Below are 15,536 nucleotides of genomic sequence, written 5' to 3'. Positions count from 1 at the left end.
CCACAGCTCATACACTCACACGTCCTGTGGAGTCTGGAGTGTATGAAAATGAAAACTGTGTAAACCTGACCAACATTGAATACTGCTAACATTTCCATGTTACATGTTTTGCATCTGATGGGGGCTTAAATCGAGACTTTGAAGTTACTGAACACTAAGGATAGAAAGATGTTTATTAAAGATTACATAACAGGAACACAACAGGAAAAAAAAAGGCAAACAGTTTAGTGTATGAGGAAAAACAGAAGACATCTATACATTTTCAATGATCAGTGGAATCCACCACAGAGTTTCAAATCAGAAGACACACACACACACGTAGACCATTAGCATATAAATTAAAATAGCAACAATAGCTGGTTAAAAAACACATTTATACAGCACAGTGACAGTAATAGTTTTGTACAAGAGCTGAAGACAAAGCAGATGGTGAGGTTTTAATGTCTGTTTTACTTCCACCTGAAGCTGAAATGTTTCACGCAGAGAAGTAAGCAGAAGCTACAGGAGGCTTCGTTCTCTGCGGGAGCTCTGAAAAGGAAGCAAATGTATTGGTCAATATGACATTACCACCAACGTGCCAATCGAAAACACCATTTTATTTAATAATATGATTGATTTCATAAAGACTACCAAATTAGTATTATATTACAAAGACAAACGGTAGGTGTGCAGAGCGATCGGGGAGGCAGAGGAGCAGGGAGGAGGCTGTGACAGCTGCCTTTTCACTGCAGCTTCCAGCGGTGTCTGTTCAGAACACGTAGAAACACTCTGACTTTGGCTGTGGGCTGTTTGTTAGAGGATACTTTGCAGCAGTGTGTCGTACTCTGAATTTCATCTTCCTGAATGTAAGGATGCAGCCCCACAGGTAAGGATCTCATCTTTCACCCTGCTGAGCAGTTTTTTAATAGCCACACTTTCCCTGTCTGAAGTCTCTGTCCTGCACCTGCTCATGTGGGGAAAAAGCAAAACACTCTTATAAAATATACATGACCAAAAACTGTGTGTTTTCTAATGTAACCTGGTGACTTGTAAGTGCATGGAAACACACATTTTATACTCTATATCCACACCTGCTCAAACATGATTAAGGTAGGGTTTAGGTTAAGGCAGTGGCTGTGGTGTCCTGTAGACACATGTCCATTCATATCCTCATCCTAATCTTAGTCTTTGCTCACACTCCTCTGCCTCCTGTCTTCCCTTTGCTCACTCACCAAACACTTCACCAGCTCTGAGGCACTAACGCCGCAGAACATGACGTTCTCTGCTAACAGCTGTGGAACCAGACCGGTGTTTACAGTTCATGCTGTCAATTCTGGAGCTAGTAGTCCATGCAGCCCCTCTGCATGATCATCAGGTTTACCTCTGTGAAGCAAATTAGACGACAGGCCGTAGATTGGGATGCTATCATCTCTCCTCTCAAAGTACTTAGAGTCCAGACCTGCGTAGTCTCCCCTGAGGACGAGGAGAAAACACATGAGCTCAGGAGAATTTTAAATGAAAGCTTGAACCTGAAATATTTCAGAATATGTCAGACGAGAGTCTGATGCTGAGTCCTCTTTAGACGTATTCCACACACCACCGCATCCTGTGGAAACACATAGCAAACTTAGGGGTAACTCACATCTGTCTGTTGGCTGGCTGCACGGCTCTCTGTTCAGCAGCAGCTGTCCCCAGAGTTACAGCAGGTTTTCCTGTCTGAGGGTAAAACTGTGCCTGCAAAAATACAGTGGCATCTTCACCTGGTGTCAGTGTTAATAGTTGCTGACGTGTGATATAAAGAAACACCTCTAATATAACCATATTAAAGTGAAGACGGTTGTTTTCTGTGTTTCTCAGTAAGTGAAGGGATGGAGTCGTTTGGCTTTGTATGGCTGAGCAGATCCAGGAGGTCTGTCCTACCTTTAGTCCAGGTGTTGTGGATAAAACTGAAGGATTCTCCAAAGGCTCAGAGGACTGTGGATTTCTGGACAGCTGCTTCTCATTTAGCTGCTTGTTCAGCCAACTTATCACTGTGGTAAGAGGAGCATGATGAGAGCGGTGTTAGAAAACTGGTAAAATGCTCTTTTAATGCTAACCTTAGCTACTTGTTTCTTCTTATTGTCAGCTGACCTGTATCTCACAGGCTCGTGTGACATGTCTACATTTATGACAGAGGTCCGTTAACCTTTCATTCAGTCACTGAGTATTCAACAGTCCCTATGAACTGCTGAAGGAGAAGCCTATAGGTTCTCCAGGATAATGGAGACAGTGTTTGTGGTCACACCTGTGAATTCACTGGGTCATCAAATGAATACTGAACAAACGTGTCCCCGGCATCAGGTACTGAAAGCTAGCTAACAAGGTAACATGAGACAATTATTCCACGCAGATGTTTGACTTATTTTGTAAAATGGAAAAAGAAAATCCAGTATATCACTATACTTTACATGACTATATGTCATTTATAACTGAAATGAATGAGATCAGCGTCCTCACCGTTCTCATTTGTTTTTAATACTTCTTTGCTTTCATTTAGCTTCTGTACTGTCATTTCCCACTGCTCCTTCAGTTTGGTAACCTGTAGAACACAAACACCACTGTTATCAATATTATTCAGTTCATATAGTTCACATCAAATCAATTTCCTTTCCTTTGCCTGCAAACTCATTGTAGCTGAGCACTTTACCAGGTGAATATTTGCTTGGTGGCTCAGTGAAAAGCTGAGGTGCAGGACGAGACGTGTCCATGTTTGGAAGTTAGATAAGAAGCAGACTTTTAATAGCAAAGCTCATGGTGCTGATGCCATGTTTGAGGCTCTTGTGTAGCAGGCTGGTTGTGTTGCTGCCTGTGACAGGACATCGATGTTACTGCTGTATGGCCAATATGATGCCAAATAACAGTGTTCTGATGAATTTACGCAAAGACAGGGGAAGCTATCATCAACACCATATACCAGTCGTACTCTACAGACCAAATGACTCTCACTCACAATTTCTAGAGGAATTGTGAGTATCCTAAATATTGTTAAATGATGACAACTGGCATCGTCCCCATTTGCTTTAAAACTGCAGAGAACACACACACACACACACACACACACACACACACAAAGCATAAACAGAAACAGTAAAGTATGACAGCCATGGACCTTGGTGCTGCATTTGATCGTACACCCTTTCTTTTCATCAGCACATGAACAGCATAGCTAAAATGGCACATTTGCATCTTCACGTCATCCAGACTCAGTGTCCTGAGTCCTGACATCAGACTGTCTGACTGTGTTGAGGTCTTTAAATCCAACCTTACAACTCATCTTTCTGGTCTTATCTTTCAGTTAGTGGCTTATTCTTTGTTTACTTCAGGCCTCGTACCTGTTACCACTCTCTCACCAGCAGATTGCTCTGAGTCTCAGTGAATCCATTAAGCCTGGTACACACAGTAGAGTCCATGTTGTTCCTGCCAACTAAATTACTGTAAACTTTCTGCAAACCACTGCATCTCTCTGACCCTCTGTTTGTTTATTCCTTCAAGCACATGAGCGTTCAGGCTTTGTGTGTGTCTCTGTCTGTCTCTTTTGTCCTGTCTCTTTTCATTCTGGCTCTCTGTGCTGGACCATAAGCTGTCCAGGGACCTCTCTCCCTCTCCTGGCTGTCAGTGTCTCATTTCAGATGTTTTGGATCCGGATCTTTGTCCTCCAAGAGTCCCAGCCTCTTCCTTGTCTCTCTCTCTCTCTCTTCTGGTTGTTTGTTTCCTTCTCCTGGACGTGTGGATGATGTCCTTGGTTTTGCTTGTTTCTGGGCGTCCTCCCAGATCACAGTCTTCATTAATGTTTACATCTATTGCATGTCTGTCCTGTATATGTGAAAACTAAATCTTTGAATCTGTGACCAAGTCAGAGCTGGGCTGAAACACCAGGTGCCATAGGTGTGAAGGCTCCGTAACTGGGACAACAGTGTCCTGTCTGCTTAGGCGATTACATTTCACTGATACATTTTGTTTAACTGACATGTGAAGACTTACCTGCTCGTCCTTGGTGACGAGCTGCTGCTGGGCGCTCTGTAGATCCTTCTCAACATTCTGAAGTTTTTCTGACGTCTCCTGGAGGACCTTCTCCTGTGACACAGTCACCGTGTTTTTCACTTTTATTTTTCCAACCAGGCCTCGGACCTCCCCCTGCAGCTTTTTAATGATTCCATTAGCCTGGATAAGAAAATACGTAAAATAAAAAGGTGCAGTCATAAACTCAGTTGCCAGTTTATTAGGAACAGCAACAGGTATTTCTGTTATTTTGGCTAGGCTAAAGGACAGAAACGTCTCTCTAATGCAATACAGTTCAACAGCAACACAAAGTACATCCTCCAAAATGATCACAGAGTGGAATCACCATCAGTATAATCAGCCGTCTGTGGCTGTTATCTGTCTGTTGATGGGTTACAAACCTTTATCAGCTCTTCAGAAAGTGATTTCACCGTCGCTTCAAGTTTTCTGATCTGCAGTTCTTTACTTTCAGCGTTTTCTTCCACTGATTCCTTGAGAACAAAAACATTTATTAAAGTGTATTAAAATGTATAAACAGAATTAGACAGAGAACCTGCTTACAGAATAAGTCTTATTCTGTTAATCTGGTTATTCTGTATATCTGTGATTTGATTTGAAGCTGTAGCTCCTACCTTCTGCTGCTGAGTGGCTTCCAGCACCTCTTTGGTGCGACGCATCAGCTGATCCTTATCTTTGATCTCCTGTTCTACAACAGCCACCCTCATCTGCAGCTGGCTCGCCAAACGCTCCTTCTCATGGACCTCTGTGTCCAAAGCGCTATTCTCCTTCCTAAGGGACAGGACCTGCTGCTTCGAACGCTGGCACTCCTACACAGGTAACAGACGTACCAGAGGGAAAATAACACAATACTAGGCAGGTGGTTGTAATGTTATGCCTGATCGGTGTGTGTGTTTGCAGATGACTGCATACACTGCTAATTTAGACATCCAGCAGACACAAAGCAAATAATGTGGAGATAAAAATGACAGGGATTGTTCATACGGATGGGCCTACAGAGAATCCTCACCCAGCACTGCAGCTTAATTCAACTTTACACAGATTTATAGAGAGTATCAGCTCATTGCTTATCTGTCAGGTCAACAACTTTACTGTTTTTTTTTCAAACCCAATGCTCTCTGACATAGAAAGCAGAACAGAGGAGAGGAGTGAAAGGGGTTAAGACAAAGAGGCATAAATCTCCACTCAGAACTGGGTTTTAAGTTGCCTCCCTAATCCGCATTGCACCTCTCATGCACTTTTCAGCTGAAATTCTATCATGGGAACAGTAACACACATTAACTTCCTGCTTGCCAACAGTATAACAGCCTCCAATATATTGCGGAACCCTGTTTAAAACAGTAACTAGTCAATAAAGCTGATTCTCTTACCTCCTCTGCGCTCACTAGTTTAATCTTCAGGTCTCTGATGACGGACTCGTTCTTGTATTTCCTCTCTGTCAGCTCTCTGCAGGAGGCCTCCAGCTCTGTCAGTCTGCTGTGAAGCTGCTGGCTGCTCTTCTTGTGAGCGCTCTCCAGGTCCTGACGGAGCTGCTCATTCTGCTGCTGAAGCTTGCTCTGCAGCTGAAAAACATCATAAACACACACACCAAATATATACCTCTCACAGCTCCTCGAGCTTAATCCAACTCTTTGCTGTTGATCCAGGTGTTTGGTATGTTCCAGATAAATGACTAAGAAACATTACAGACAGATGCAAAGCTGCTTGTAGTGACTTTGTTCAGTGCGAGGGTGTAGGGATTGAATTCAAATTAAACTTCATTCACTTTTCACATTTTTATGCAACAGAACAACCACAACATATTTTAACATGCATTAAAGACACACAGGAAGTTTCCATCATGTCTGTTTTCTACAAAATAAAGTGTTGTCTGGAGAGTTTAAAGTCTCATGCAGTATCTGCTTAGAAGTCTGCTGATACTCGACTCGTGTCTTTGAAAACACAGCAGTGCTTTCATTCAACTCACGACTTCAGAGCTTGTGTCTTCATTTCAGTTCTTAAGTGGTTTGAAAATAACTCGACATTTTAAGTTGTATTAACTTCAGATTGATAAAACATATATTTACTTTAATGAGAACAGATGGATTCATTTAAACTCCTGTATGTTTTCCAGTGTACTTTCAGTTTTTCTCTGTTGTGGAGAAACTACAAAGCTAATACAAGCTATGAGCAACAACAACAATGTATAACAGTCTCATTAAAAAAAGAATCCAGAAACAGTTAAGTGTCTCACCTCCAGAGCCTTCTCTCTCTCTACCTGTAACTCCTGACAATGGCGGCTGGACAGAGAGCTGCTTTGACTGGTCCACTCTGAGCGCAGTTTGTCCAACTCTTTGGTCTTCTCAGACAGAGTCTATGAGAGAAACACAGGTATGTTAAAGGAATTACTGTTTCTTGTTTTACCACTCTCAGATGTTTTTCATTTCAAGTGAGGAAAAAAAAAAACTCTACATACTCTCCAGCATGTAACATTATGCTTCTAATGATATTGTAATGTTATATACTGGAAGTAAACAGGAATTCTTTTAGTTCTGTTTAGACTGGGGTAGTGGCGCACTCAGCCTCTACTGGCTGAAATGATCATTACAACAACAAACACTTGTGCTGCATCCAACATAATCAGGGTTCATAGAGCTTGGGGTTTTTCTGGACCTTAACTTTTGCTGTGTCTTTCTGTGTGGTATTCTATAGAGGAGGGCGCAGCAGTCGTGCTGAGCCGTGCCATGAACAGCGACACTGGTACAGTGTGTGTGTTTCCACAGCACCACACAGCATGGGAAAGTTCTTTACTCTGATGATGTGCTGGAGGTGTGCTAGTCACACACCGCAGCAAGAGCCTGCTGCCTGCAGCCGTTTCCAGCTGCAGGCTGTTTCACTTTGTACTCTTCCTCCAGCAATATTTTAAATGGATTCAAGTTTAATGTGGTAAAGCAGTCTGCATTTCACTATAAATTTACATGGGTGATTGTTAAAGTAAACACAGCAGTGAATTGTGAACGCGCAACCACGTAGAGACAGAAATGACAATGTAAATAATAAATAGCATAAGGCTATTTAGTTGGTTGAACGAGGTATAGAGCTGTTCTATAGGAAAGGTAACTTTAAATGACTTCTGTTATGGCGCTATGTAGAAAATAAAAAGAAATAAAATTAACATGATCTTCTCTGAGGGGCGGGTCACCCCCCCCCCCCCTAATATAATGGTAGGGGAAACACTGCTCTGATAATAATTCCATGTGCACCAAATACATTTACCGATAGCAAGATGCAGCCTGTGGCCAAAACACTGCAGTGTGACCCAGTGGATGCATGGCCCATGTGTCCAGGGCTGCGTCCGATTGGCCAAATGTCAGCATGAGTGTGAAAGCATGCCACATGTAAACAAAACTTATCGCATTTCAGACCAGCTTTTGCCATGTGTTTATCACGAACGTTCACATTGTGATGACAATGAAAATAAGATTAATCGTGCAGGCCTACTTGGATGTCTGTCTTCACTGAAGTCCACAAGACAAACCTCAGTTTAGTCTGATAACAGTTTCCTTGCAGCCAGAAGAACACTTAGAAAACGACCCATTGCAAAAGAGGTCAACTCAAATCATGCAGCTGCATCTCCTTCCTTAGCCCCCACATTAAGCAGCAATGGGAAAAGGAACTGGGCTCACAAACTTTAGAAATGTCTCGACAGTTAGCTATTGATCTGGTTCATTCCTCATCATTATGCCCATGCACAGACTACACACAACCTCTAAACACCACGTCCAATGACAAAGCACACCTGTTGAGCATAACTCAGCTGCCTGGACAGATCATCCTCAGTCTTCTTCAGCTTCATCTCTAGGGTCTGTTTCTCTGCCTGAGAGATTGGAGAGATATGTCTGTATGAACATCACTGAGGGAAAAAATGATTCTAGTTATACATGTGATGTGAAAAACATAATGGAAGCTTTGATGCAGTGATTCCAATACACAACTGTTTGTTACTGTCAGCTTAAGTCTACATCCTCCTAAAATATGTGTGAAGGTTGAAAAATTAACTTTCACACAGATATTCAACGCTCCACACAAAGAGCCAGACAGTGTTATGATGAATTATGCTAAATTAGCAAACCTTCAGAGATGAGAGACACACTGCCAGATAGTCTTTGACCTCCTTGTCCGAGCCTTGAGCGAGCCGTAAAGACAAGTGATTCAGGTGTTTGAATGCATTTGTCTCTACAACGCTGAAGTTCGCGGGGCCTTCGAGCGCTGGAGATGGACATGACAGGTGCAGGAGAAACCTGTGGAGGGAGATGGCAGGCTGTGTGTTGCTGTTTTATTGAAGTACATTATAATAAGAGGCACTTCTAATGTCTTTCCACGCATTAAACTTTATAAGCTGCAGCCAGTCACAAAAAATTAATCAGAATTTTAAAGGTTCACAATTTTGTCTGTATCTCACTATATGTATAAATAATAGAATAATTAGGACTGATACAAATCAATATATAATGTAATGCTGAGTTGAATTAGTTGAACACAGTGTGATGCTGTGTGGTGGTTTGTATTTCTTGTACCTTGGATTGTCTGACTCCTGCTCAGAGTAGCACAGATTAAGCAGGTCAATGAACTTCTGAGGAAACGATGCAAAGTCGATCAGCAGCCCCTGCTGGACTTTCAAACTGCTCCAACAACACAGGAAAAAACAAATCACTAAGAGTTAAAGAGAGTTTGTTTACGACATCCTAAATTCAAACGCTGAACACCTACCTTTGGAAATCTTCCTCTGATATAGAGAGGTTGAAGAGAAAATACGGATCCAGATCATCTGTTAGTCTCACTAGAAGATCCTAGGATAAACAGACACAACTGATTAGTCAGCAGGAAGAAAGCCTTACTTTAATTATTCATGCTAAACTCCTACTCACCCTCCTGTGCACTGGACTTGTGGTCAACTGAAGCTCAATAGTGACACGAATATTTGCTTTCCTGCAAAATTAAACAGTTAAACATAACAATCCGGCTTCAGACAGTATGTATGATGTTTAATCACAGCCAGTAAGAAGATATGTTTGAAACCCTGCACTACTGCTTTTGACTAACCATAACCAACACATCATATATTTCATTTCATAGTGATGCACTGGTTTGAATAATAATTTTTCCCCTGTTACCATGCAGTCTGTGAAGCTAACATTAACTATATCTCATTCAGTGGTTATCAGCCATAACAAGTTTTATTGTAAGACATCAACTTGATTTATCACAGCTACAGCTGAGGACAACAATAGATACACACGAGAGACAAAAATGTCCACATCAGGCTGATGGACACCGGACTAACTTCACTCACAAGAGTCTGAAATCAAGGTTCACTGTTCAGCTCATCCCTGAACCAGTAAAGCTACTGAGTCACAACTGATACAGCTCACATTGTTTAGTTAGCTTTAATGTCATTAAACAAACATTATGGAAAAGTAATGAGCAATAACATGAAACAAACAAGGATGGTCATCATTGTTTTTAATGCACTCTAACTCTAGATTACAGGTTACTTACAGCTAACTAAGTATATAATACTGTGTTTGGTCTTAAATAGAAATTTCTATGTTGCTAGCATAAATCCATCTGACAGACCTGTCCGCCTTAGTTTAAGCTAAACTAGCTAATCTCAGGTCAGAGTCTTTCCAGTCGTACCTTTCCTCACAGTCTCTGCACCTGACGTTCACTTGCAGCACTTTACTGAAGAGTTCCTCCATGTTACTGAACAAAGCACCGTTAAACCGCTCTCTCTCACCGGGGCAGCAAACTTCCACGTTAGTTAAAAAAAAAAAAAAACGGTTCACGTTAAAAGGCCAAAACGTGAGGAGAAGCTAATACAGAGGGGCGCTGTCTTCCATTGTACGGACCCTGCTGGTTGTGGTTGTTGTGCCGTCAGTTTTTTTCTAATTTGGCGCTTTTCAGCCGCCAACAGACTCGCCCTGGAAACGGAATGCGGATTCTTTTCTTCTTCTTCCTGACGTTTAAAGGGCGGTTGGTAAAGCTAAAGCTCATTAGCGCCACCCTGTGGCCGGAGGACAGTCCACACGTGGAACCTTCAGTTTGGGTGGAGATGAATGAGGAAGTGGTAGTTATGTAGTTGACCGCGCACAGGAAGACTGGTGCTTTGTGTTTATTATAATGACTAATAATGATAACAGGAGAGAGTGTAATGTAACAAGGAGTAGGGTTAGAGATGGAACACTTCGATACAGTATTTATATATATTTTTTTAGTGTTACTACTACACAGAAAAAATACAGCTGGCATTTCCCTCAGAGCTGTGACTAGACTGATCGTCACTAAGCTCTGGTGACCCTGAGTCTGAAGTCTCCTTTTAATGCACTCCTTCTCAGCTCCACCTTTCCTCTTTCTCTCTGTCCATGTTTTCACCACATTGCTCAGCCATACATTCTAGTGCGTGGGCATCATGCCTGATGCATTCTGTTGTATTTAGGTTACATCTAAACTGCACACAGCTGGTCAAACTGGCTTGATAGGGGAGTTCTACAGAATGCCACGGCCCACTCAAGTGCCCAGCCACAGTCACTGTTTATCTTATCTTCCACCATTCTTACAAACAGTGATTACTGACCCTTCTGCTATCAGAAACTTTCCTATGAATGAATCATGTGACTAACCAGAGAAGAATGTTTCAGTATGAAATTGTATGTGAGAGTGGGAGCACCTCCAGCCTGACTTTAGCTCTGTGTGAGGAATGTGTTTTTGCAGCAGTGTTTGTGCAGCAGCTTGGATCGATTTTCCCTCTTTTTTTTCTCAGCTCCTGAATGGTTCTGCTTTGCTTCCACAGACAGCTCTCTGGTCTTCATGTTGGTTTATCCTTTTTAACAACAAATGCAGACAGTAGACATTCAGAGCTATTTCATGTTCAAACAATCAATCAAAAAGGTAATACCTGAGCAACATTCAGACCACTTGTCAGTCACTTCTTCTAATATTTTTGCTCACTTGAAAAATGGTTGGGTTCAAACGAAAGGTGTTATGCCCTAAGTTGTTAAACACATCTAGATGTTAATACCAAGAAATAAGAGCTGAAATTCTCTCTTGTCTCATATTCATACTTCGACTTCAGTGCACAGCAAAAACAAAGGAATTGGCCTTGAAGTTTCATTAGTTCTGGAAAGGATTGCATTTCTACTGTTTATCTCACAATTGTCATGACAAATGAAATGAGCAAACACGAGATCCGATGGCTGAGTTGTGGTATAGCTTGTTTATTAATGGTATATTTTTGCATAGGGAAACATACTCATTTCCAGTAATGACTTCATCAGCATTTGCTGATAGCAATGGCTAAATATGGTTATAATGACATATTATCAAAGATGTTAATATCCCCCACAGCAGATGAACAACATTAGATCAGAAACACTGGTTCAGGCAGCTGTCACTCAAACTGTGATACATTCAAACAGGAACAGAAAGTCCAACCTTTAACAGACATCTGTCTGTCCATGACTTCAGACATACTCCAACTACGCCACAGTGTTGACATCATTTCCTGTCCCCGTCTAAATGTTCTTCTATAGGAACAGTTTACATCATCATGCAAATAAATGTTGACTATTGACATTTGCTTCAGCTGAAAAACATCCAAAGGAAAAAAAAAGGTACTTAAAGCTCTTGTTAAAGCTGCTACAAACTACATCCAGTCCAGAGCAGCTGCCCTTTCCACAGTGAAGCTCTCAGACCAAGGTTAATGTCTGTACATGACTTACCTCCACCTCATCTATTATTCTCTTGTACTGGGATACCAGGTTGTGCATTTTTGCATGTTTCATACTGATTTTCAGGTATCCATTAAAACTGTATATCAGGACAAGTTAATTAGTCAAGTTGGACAAGAAGGTTCAACTAAAGTCACTTGTTCAAAGGAGTAACCATAGCAATAATACTGATGTTCTTTAATGTGTTCTTCAGGAAGTGACCATGGCCCATGATAATGCACTCTGAGGTGTTCCAATATAAAAAATAACAGACTGGTGAGAGGGGATGCCACTCTGCTTCAGCTCCATCCTGTCTACTGTTCTCAGGTAATGGAGGACATCATCATGTATGACTGATGACCGCTGTTATGCAAAGCTCACTGAACTATATAAAAGCCTGAGGTACATTTAATGTGAAAAGGACTGCGGTTCTGTGTGGATTGTAGTCATGCAATAACTGATGAAAGCTGTTCATGCCTATGCTCTATCTGATGTAAGGGATATATATGTGGAAGCAAGCAAAGCAGTCCTGTATTATAATATCTGAAAAAGTATGAGAAAAAAAAAATCCTTAAAATATGAGACTGCATTAAAATGTTCTCTGAGAAACAACGCTTTCGCTCATTACAAACTGTCTTCAGCACATGGAGTAAACAGTGTGCAGAGGCAACATACCCACAGATACAGAGAAGAATCAATATGGCATCGCTGTCACAGGAAAACTTGTAGCTCTACAAAATCTGATTTTCAGTAACAAAGAAAAGTTTTCCAACTGCTGTGAGTCTGAATTACAGAAAGGTTTCCAAGGGCCATTAAAAATAAATTCATTGCAATTCAAGTAAGAAACAGCAAAAAGAAACATAAATTGGAGTTAGAAGGTTTTCAGGCAACAGCAGCAGTAGAGTGTTGAGTCACATTAATAGTTTATAGAAAAGAGCCCTCTATGAAAACATCTTCCCAAAATCTCCCCCAAAATGTAACCGCTGAGGTAACAGTCCCTTTGTTCCTCACACAGCGTTCAGCTATGGATCTGATCAACTGCAGCTGCTAAGCTAACAAGCAGGAATCACCACCAAGCAGCAGTACTGTTCAGACAGTTACAGCTGCTTACAATACTAACACGAACCCCGGGCCATCACAATCATAAAAGCAGTTAGCATCCTGACTGTTATGCATCTTAACAGAGTCGCCCACAAAACGCTGTTTGGTTACTCTCTGCTAACAGTGCTAACAGTGGTCAGAACAGCACTTGGTTTGTACCACAGAGTGAAAAAAAATCTAGAGGAAACTTGCTGTAAGACAAAAAAAAAAAATCTATCCCAATGACAACATCTTCGTCAACATATAACCAACAAAATGAAAAGACGTGTGACAATGTACGTCTATAGAAACAGAGCTTTCACAAGAGTAAGCAGGAACCAGCAACCGAGGCAAAACTTCAATCATGTCAGCTTAACTTCAACCACGTTCAAACCTGTGAACACTTCCACCTCAGAACCATCAAATGGATCCAGTGGTTACATCATTAAAACTGGGGATACTGACAAGTGTATGGGACACACAGGCTCCAGATTTAGGGAGAATGAACATGTGGTGATAACACTAAACTGTGAGTCCAAGCTAATATGGATGGCATTAGGAAATGTAAATTCAAAAATTTAATTAAATTATATAGCTAACTAAGCTCCAAAATAAACTCAAAAGCTGAAATGGTGCTGAATCAAAGGTTGGACATTATACAATCAATACCTGAACACTGCTTCGTTTTTATGTACATGTTTTTGCATCCCTCAAGGTATGTAGGGTATTGTATTGACTTGTTACTTGGCACATATTATTGACTTCTTGTTAACCACACAATTTATGGAACTGAGAATGAAAGTAAGCGCGGACTTTTGATGAAGAAAACGAAGAATTGCGAACCGCAAATCCACCAAACTTCAATTTCCCTCGTGATGCAGAAAGTCTGTCAGTGTTTCCTCTAGATTTTCCTCAGCTCTTTGGGTTGTTTTATGGCTTGTCACCCTCAGGCCCTGCACAGCCCCATCTACACTGGCCAGGACTGGTGATGTTCTCAATGCGGAGCACCAACCCCCTAAGCTGATGTGTGTCACACAACCACGTAGTGTTTCAATACAAAATGTACTGCAAAGCACAGCATACAAAATAACTCAAACGAGCAGTAAAATGATAGGCACTGCTTGTTGAAATCATTTTTGGTTGTTGTTTTTTGTTTTTTTTTTTTAGTTTCCATGCTGCTGACCTGCTGGTTCATTTGAATAGAACAGAGAAAGTGATACGTTTGCATGCCGACGTCCTTCGACCCGAGTAGAGGACAGTGTTTGCATGAGAGGCTGAGCTGTTTCCTCCCCAGGTTTTGTGATGAACACATTAATCTCGCCTCATTAACGCTCTTGACTTGAACACATTTAAGTCAATTATTGTTAGTTCCTCATTTGGACAACTTCCCCTCTCATGAAAATTGAAAGGAATCTCTGCACTGATTGGCAACAGTGATACCAGTGATACTTATTGAGAGCTATGGTATTGTACTTTGTTTGACTGGGCTTCATATACAGACCTGGGCACACTGTTGCATGTTAGCTTGATGCTGTTCTTGTCTCTTTTTAAATACATTTTGTAGATTGGTAATGGAGAGACATCACACAATGCACAAGCTTCAAACACTTTCAGCTGGGCCTGGACAGCTGACACACCTCGAGACCGCAGTGGATCTTCCACTGAGCTGGCTGGTGTTGTAGGGAAGCTATTTAGCTTTCTTTGCACAGTCAGATTGTTTGTTTAGTGACAGAGAAGAAGTAAAGAGAAGTAGAAATGAAGGGGGGACTCACACCAAATAACCTGCTTCAACACAGACTCAAACCTCTCCTGCCAGCTGGGAGCCGTACAGCCCAAATATGACCAAACTCTGAAAATACACTGCTTCAATACATCTGCATTCAAACAGTGCATCCATCCTCTCTACAGGCGAACGGTTAGAATCTAAATCAGTTTCTATCTCGGTTACAAGTAGAGCCTCTGCTGGACAATATGAAGCAGTAATAAGCAGTCTCCCAAAGTACAATGTGCACAGTCATCTTGGTCATCAGCTGGAGGAGACACAACAACCACAAAGCCACTACAATACTCTGTAATCTGCTTTATCCATTTCTTATAGTATTCCTTTTTTTTTTTGCTATGGAAGAGAGGTGATTTACTGTAAATGTATGGTCATTTCCGGCTGTAGTTTTTGCTGTTGTTTTGGGTTGTGCAGTAATATATTGAACAGTTCTGGTGTTATTGTGTCCAACCCTTTCAGTTTCACCTGGGGGGCGATCAAACTACAGAGACTTTACTTGGCCTCCATTCTGTTCTGCTTTCATTTTGAGAAAGTGACATCTTGGTTCACCCTCTCCTTCCTGTAGAGCATTTGCTAATAAGCAACCAGCACAGAAACATCACAACTCAGTGACCCACAGTCAGCTCCATCATGAGTTCACACAGAAACAACCATTATCCTCCTGCTTGTACTTTTAAGTGGCAGCAATGTGAGTATCACAATCCAACCTCTTACTTGGTGTTGCTGGTTATACAGTCTTGGATGTGACACCATGGTCACATTATTAAGGACATTATTACAGCCCAAATATCTAAATACAGAAAGAGGAGAGTACAAACATGAAATTGGAATTACAGCTCAGCCTGCTATCTGGGAATCTAAACGACGGCTTTCAGCGCTGAAATCAACTTCACCCC

The 15,536-nt window shown here is 41.4% G+C and overlaps 1 protein-coding gene across 1 annotated transcript; it reads right to left on the bottom strand.

The window, feature by feature from the left end:
• Positions 1–99: 99 nt before the first annotated feature.
• sass6 (SAS-6 centriolar assembly protein) lies at positions 100–9,942 on the bottom strand. Its single transcript, XM_041040049.1, has 16 exons — positions 9,712–9,942; positions 8,943–9,003; positions 8,785–8,864; positions 8,592–8,696; positions 8,147–8,315; positions 7,814–7,891; positions 6,269–6,388; positions 5,406–5,597; positions 4,650–4,844; positions 4,419–4,508; positions 4,000–4,179; positions 2,476–2,557; positions 1,900–2,009; positions 1,622–1,713; positions 1,361–1,452; positions 100–528 (listed from the first exon to the last, which is right to left on the bottom strand). The coding sequence occupies exons 1-16, from the start codon at positions 9,771–9,773 to the stop codon at positions 476–478; spliced, it is 1,761 nt and encodes a 586-aa protein (XP_040895983.1). The 5' UTR covers positions 9,774–9,942; the 3' UTR covers positions 100–475.
• Positions 9,943–15,536: the final 5,594 nt, after the last annotated feature.

The sequence above is a fragment of the Toxotes jaculatrix genome, chromosome 6, assembly GCF_017976425.1.
Source record: "Toxotes jaculatrix isolate fToxJac2 chromosome 6, fToxJac2.pri, whole genome shotgun sequence".
Lineage (NCBI taxonomy): Eukaryota > Metazoa > Chordata > Actinopteri > Toxotidae > Toxotes > Toxotes jaculatrix.
This window is presented reverse-complemented; position numbering and strand designations above follow the sequence as displayed.

Bases quoted from the DNA above. Each gene is read 5' to 3' on its own strand.
- sass6 (XM_041040049.1), bottom strand. From the start codon at position 9,773: ATGGAGGAACTCTTCAGTAAAGTGCTGCAAGTGAACGTCAGGTGCAGA. The intron at 8,865-8,942 runs GTGAGTAGGAGT...TGTTTATCCTAG, and splicing joins CAAGTCCAGTGCACAGGAGG to GATCTTCTAGTGAGACTAAC. The intron at 2,010-2,475 runs GTGAGGACGCTG...CTCTTACCACAG, and splicing joins ATTAAAAACAAATGAGAACG to TGATAAGTTGGCTGAACAAG.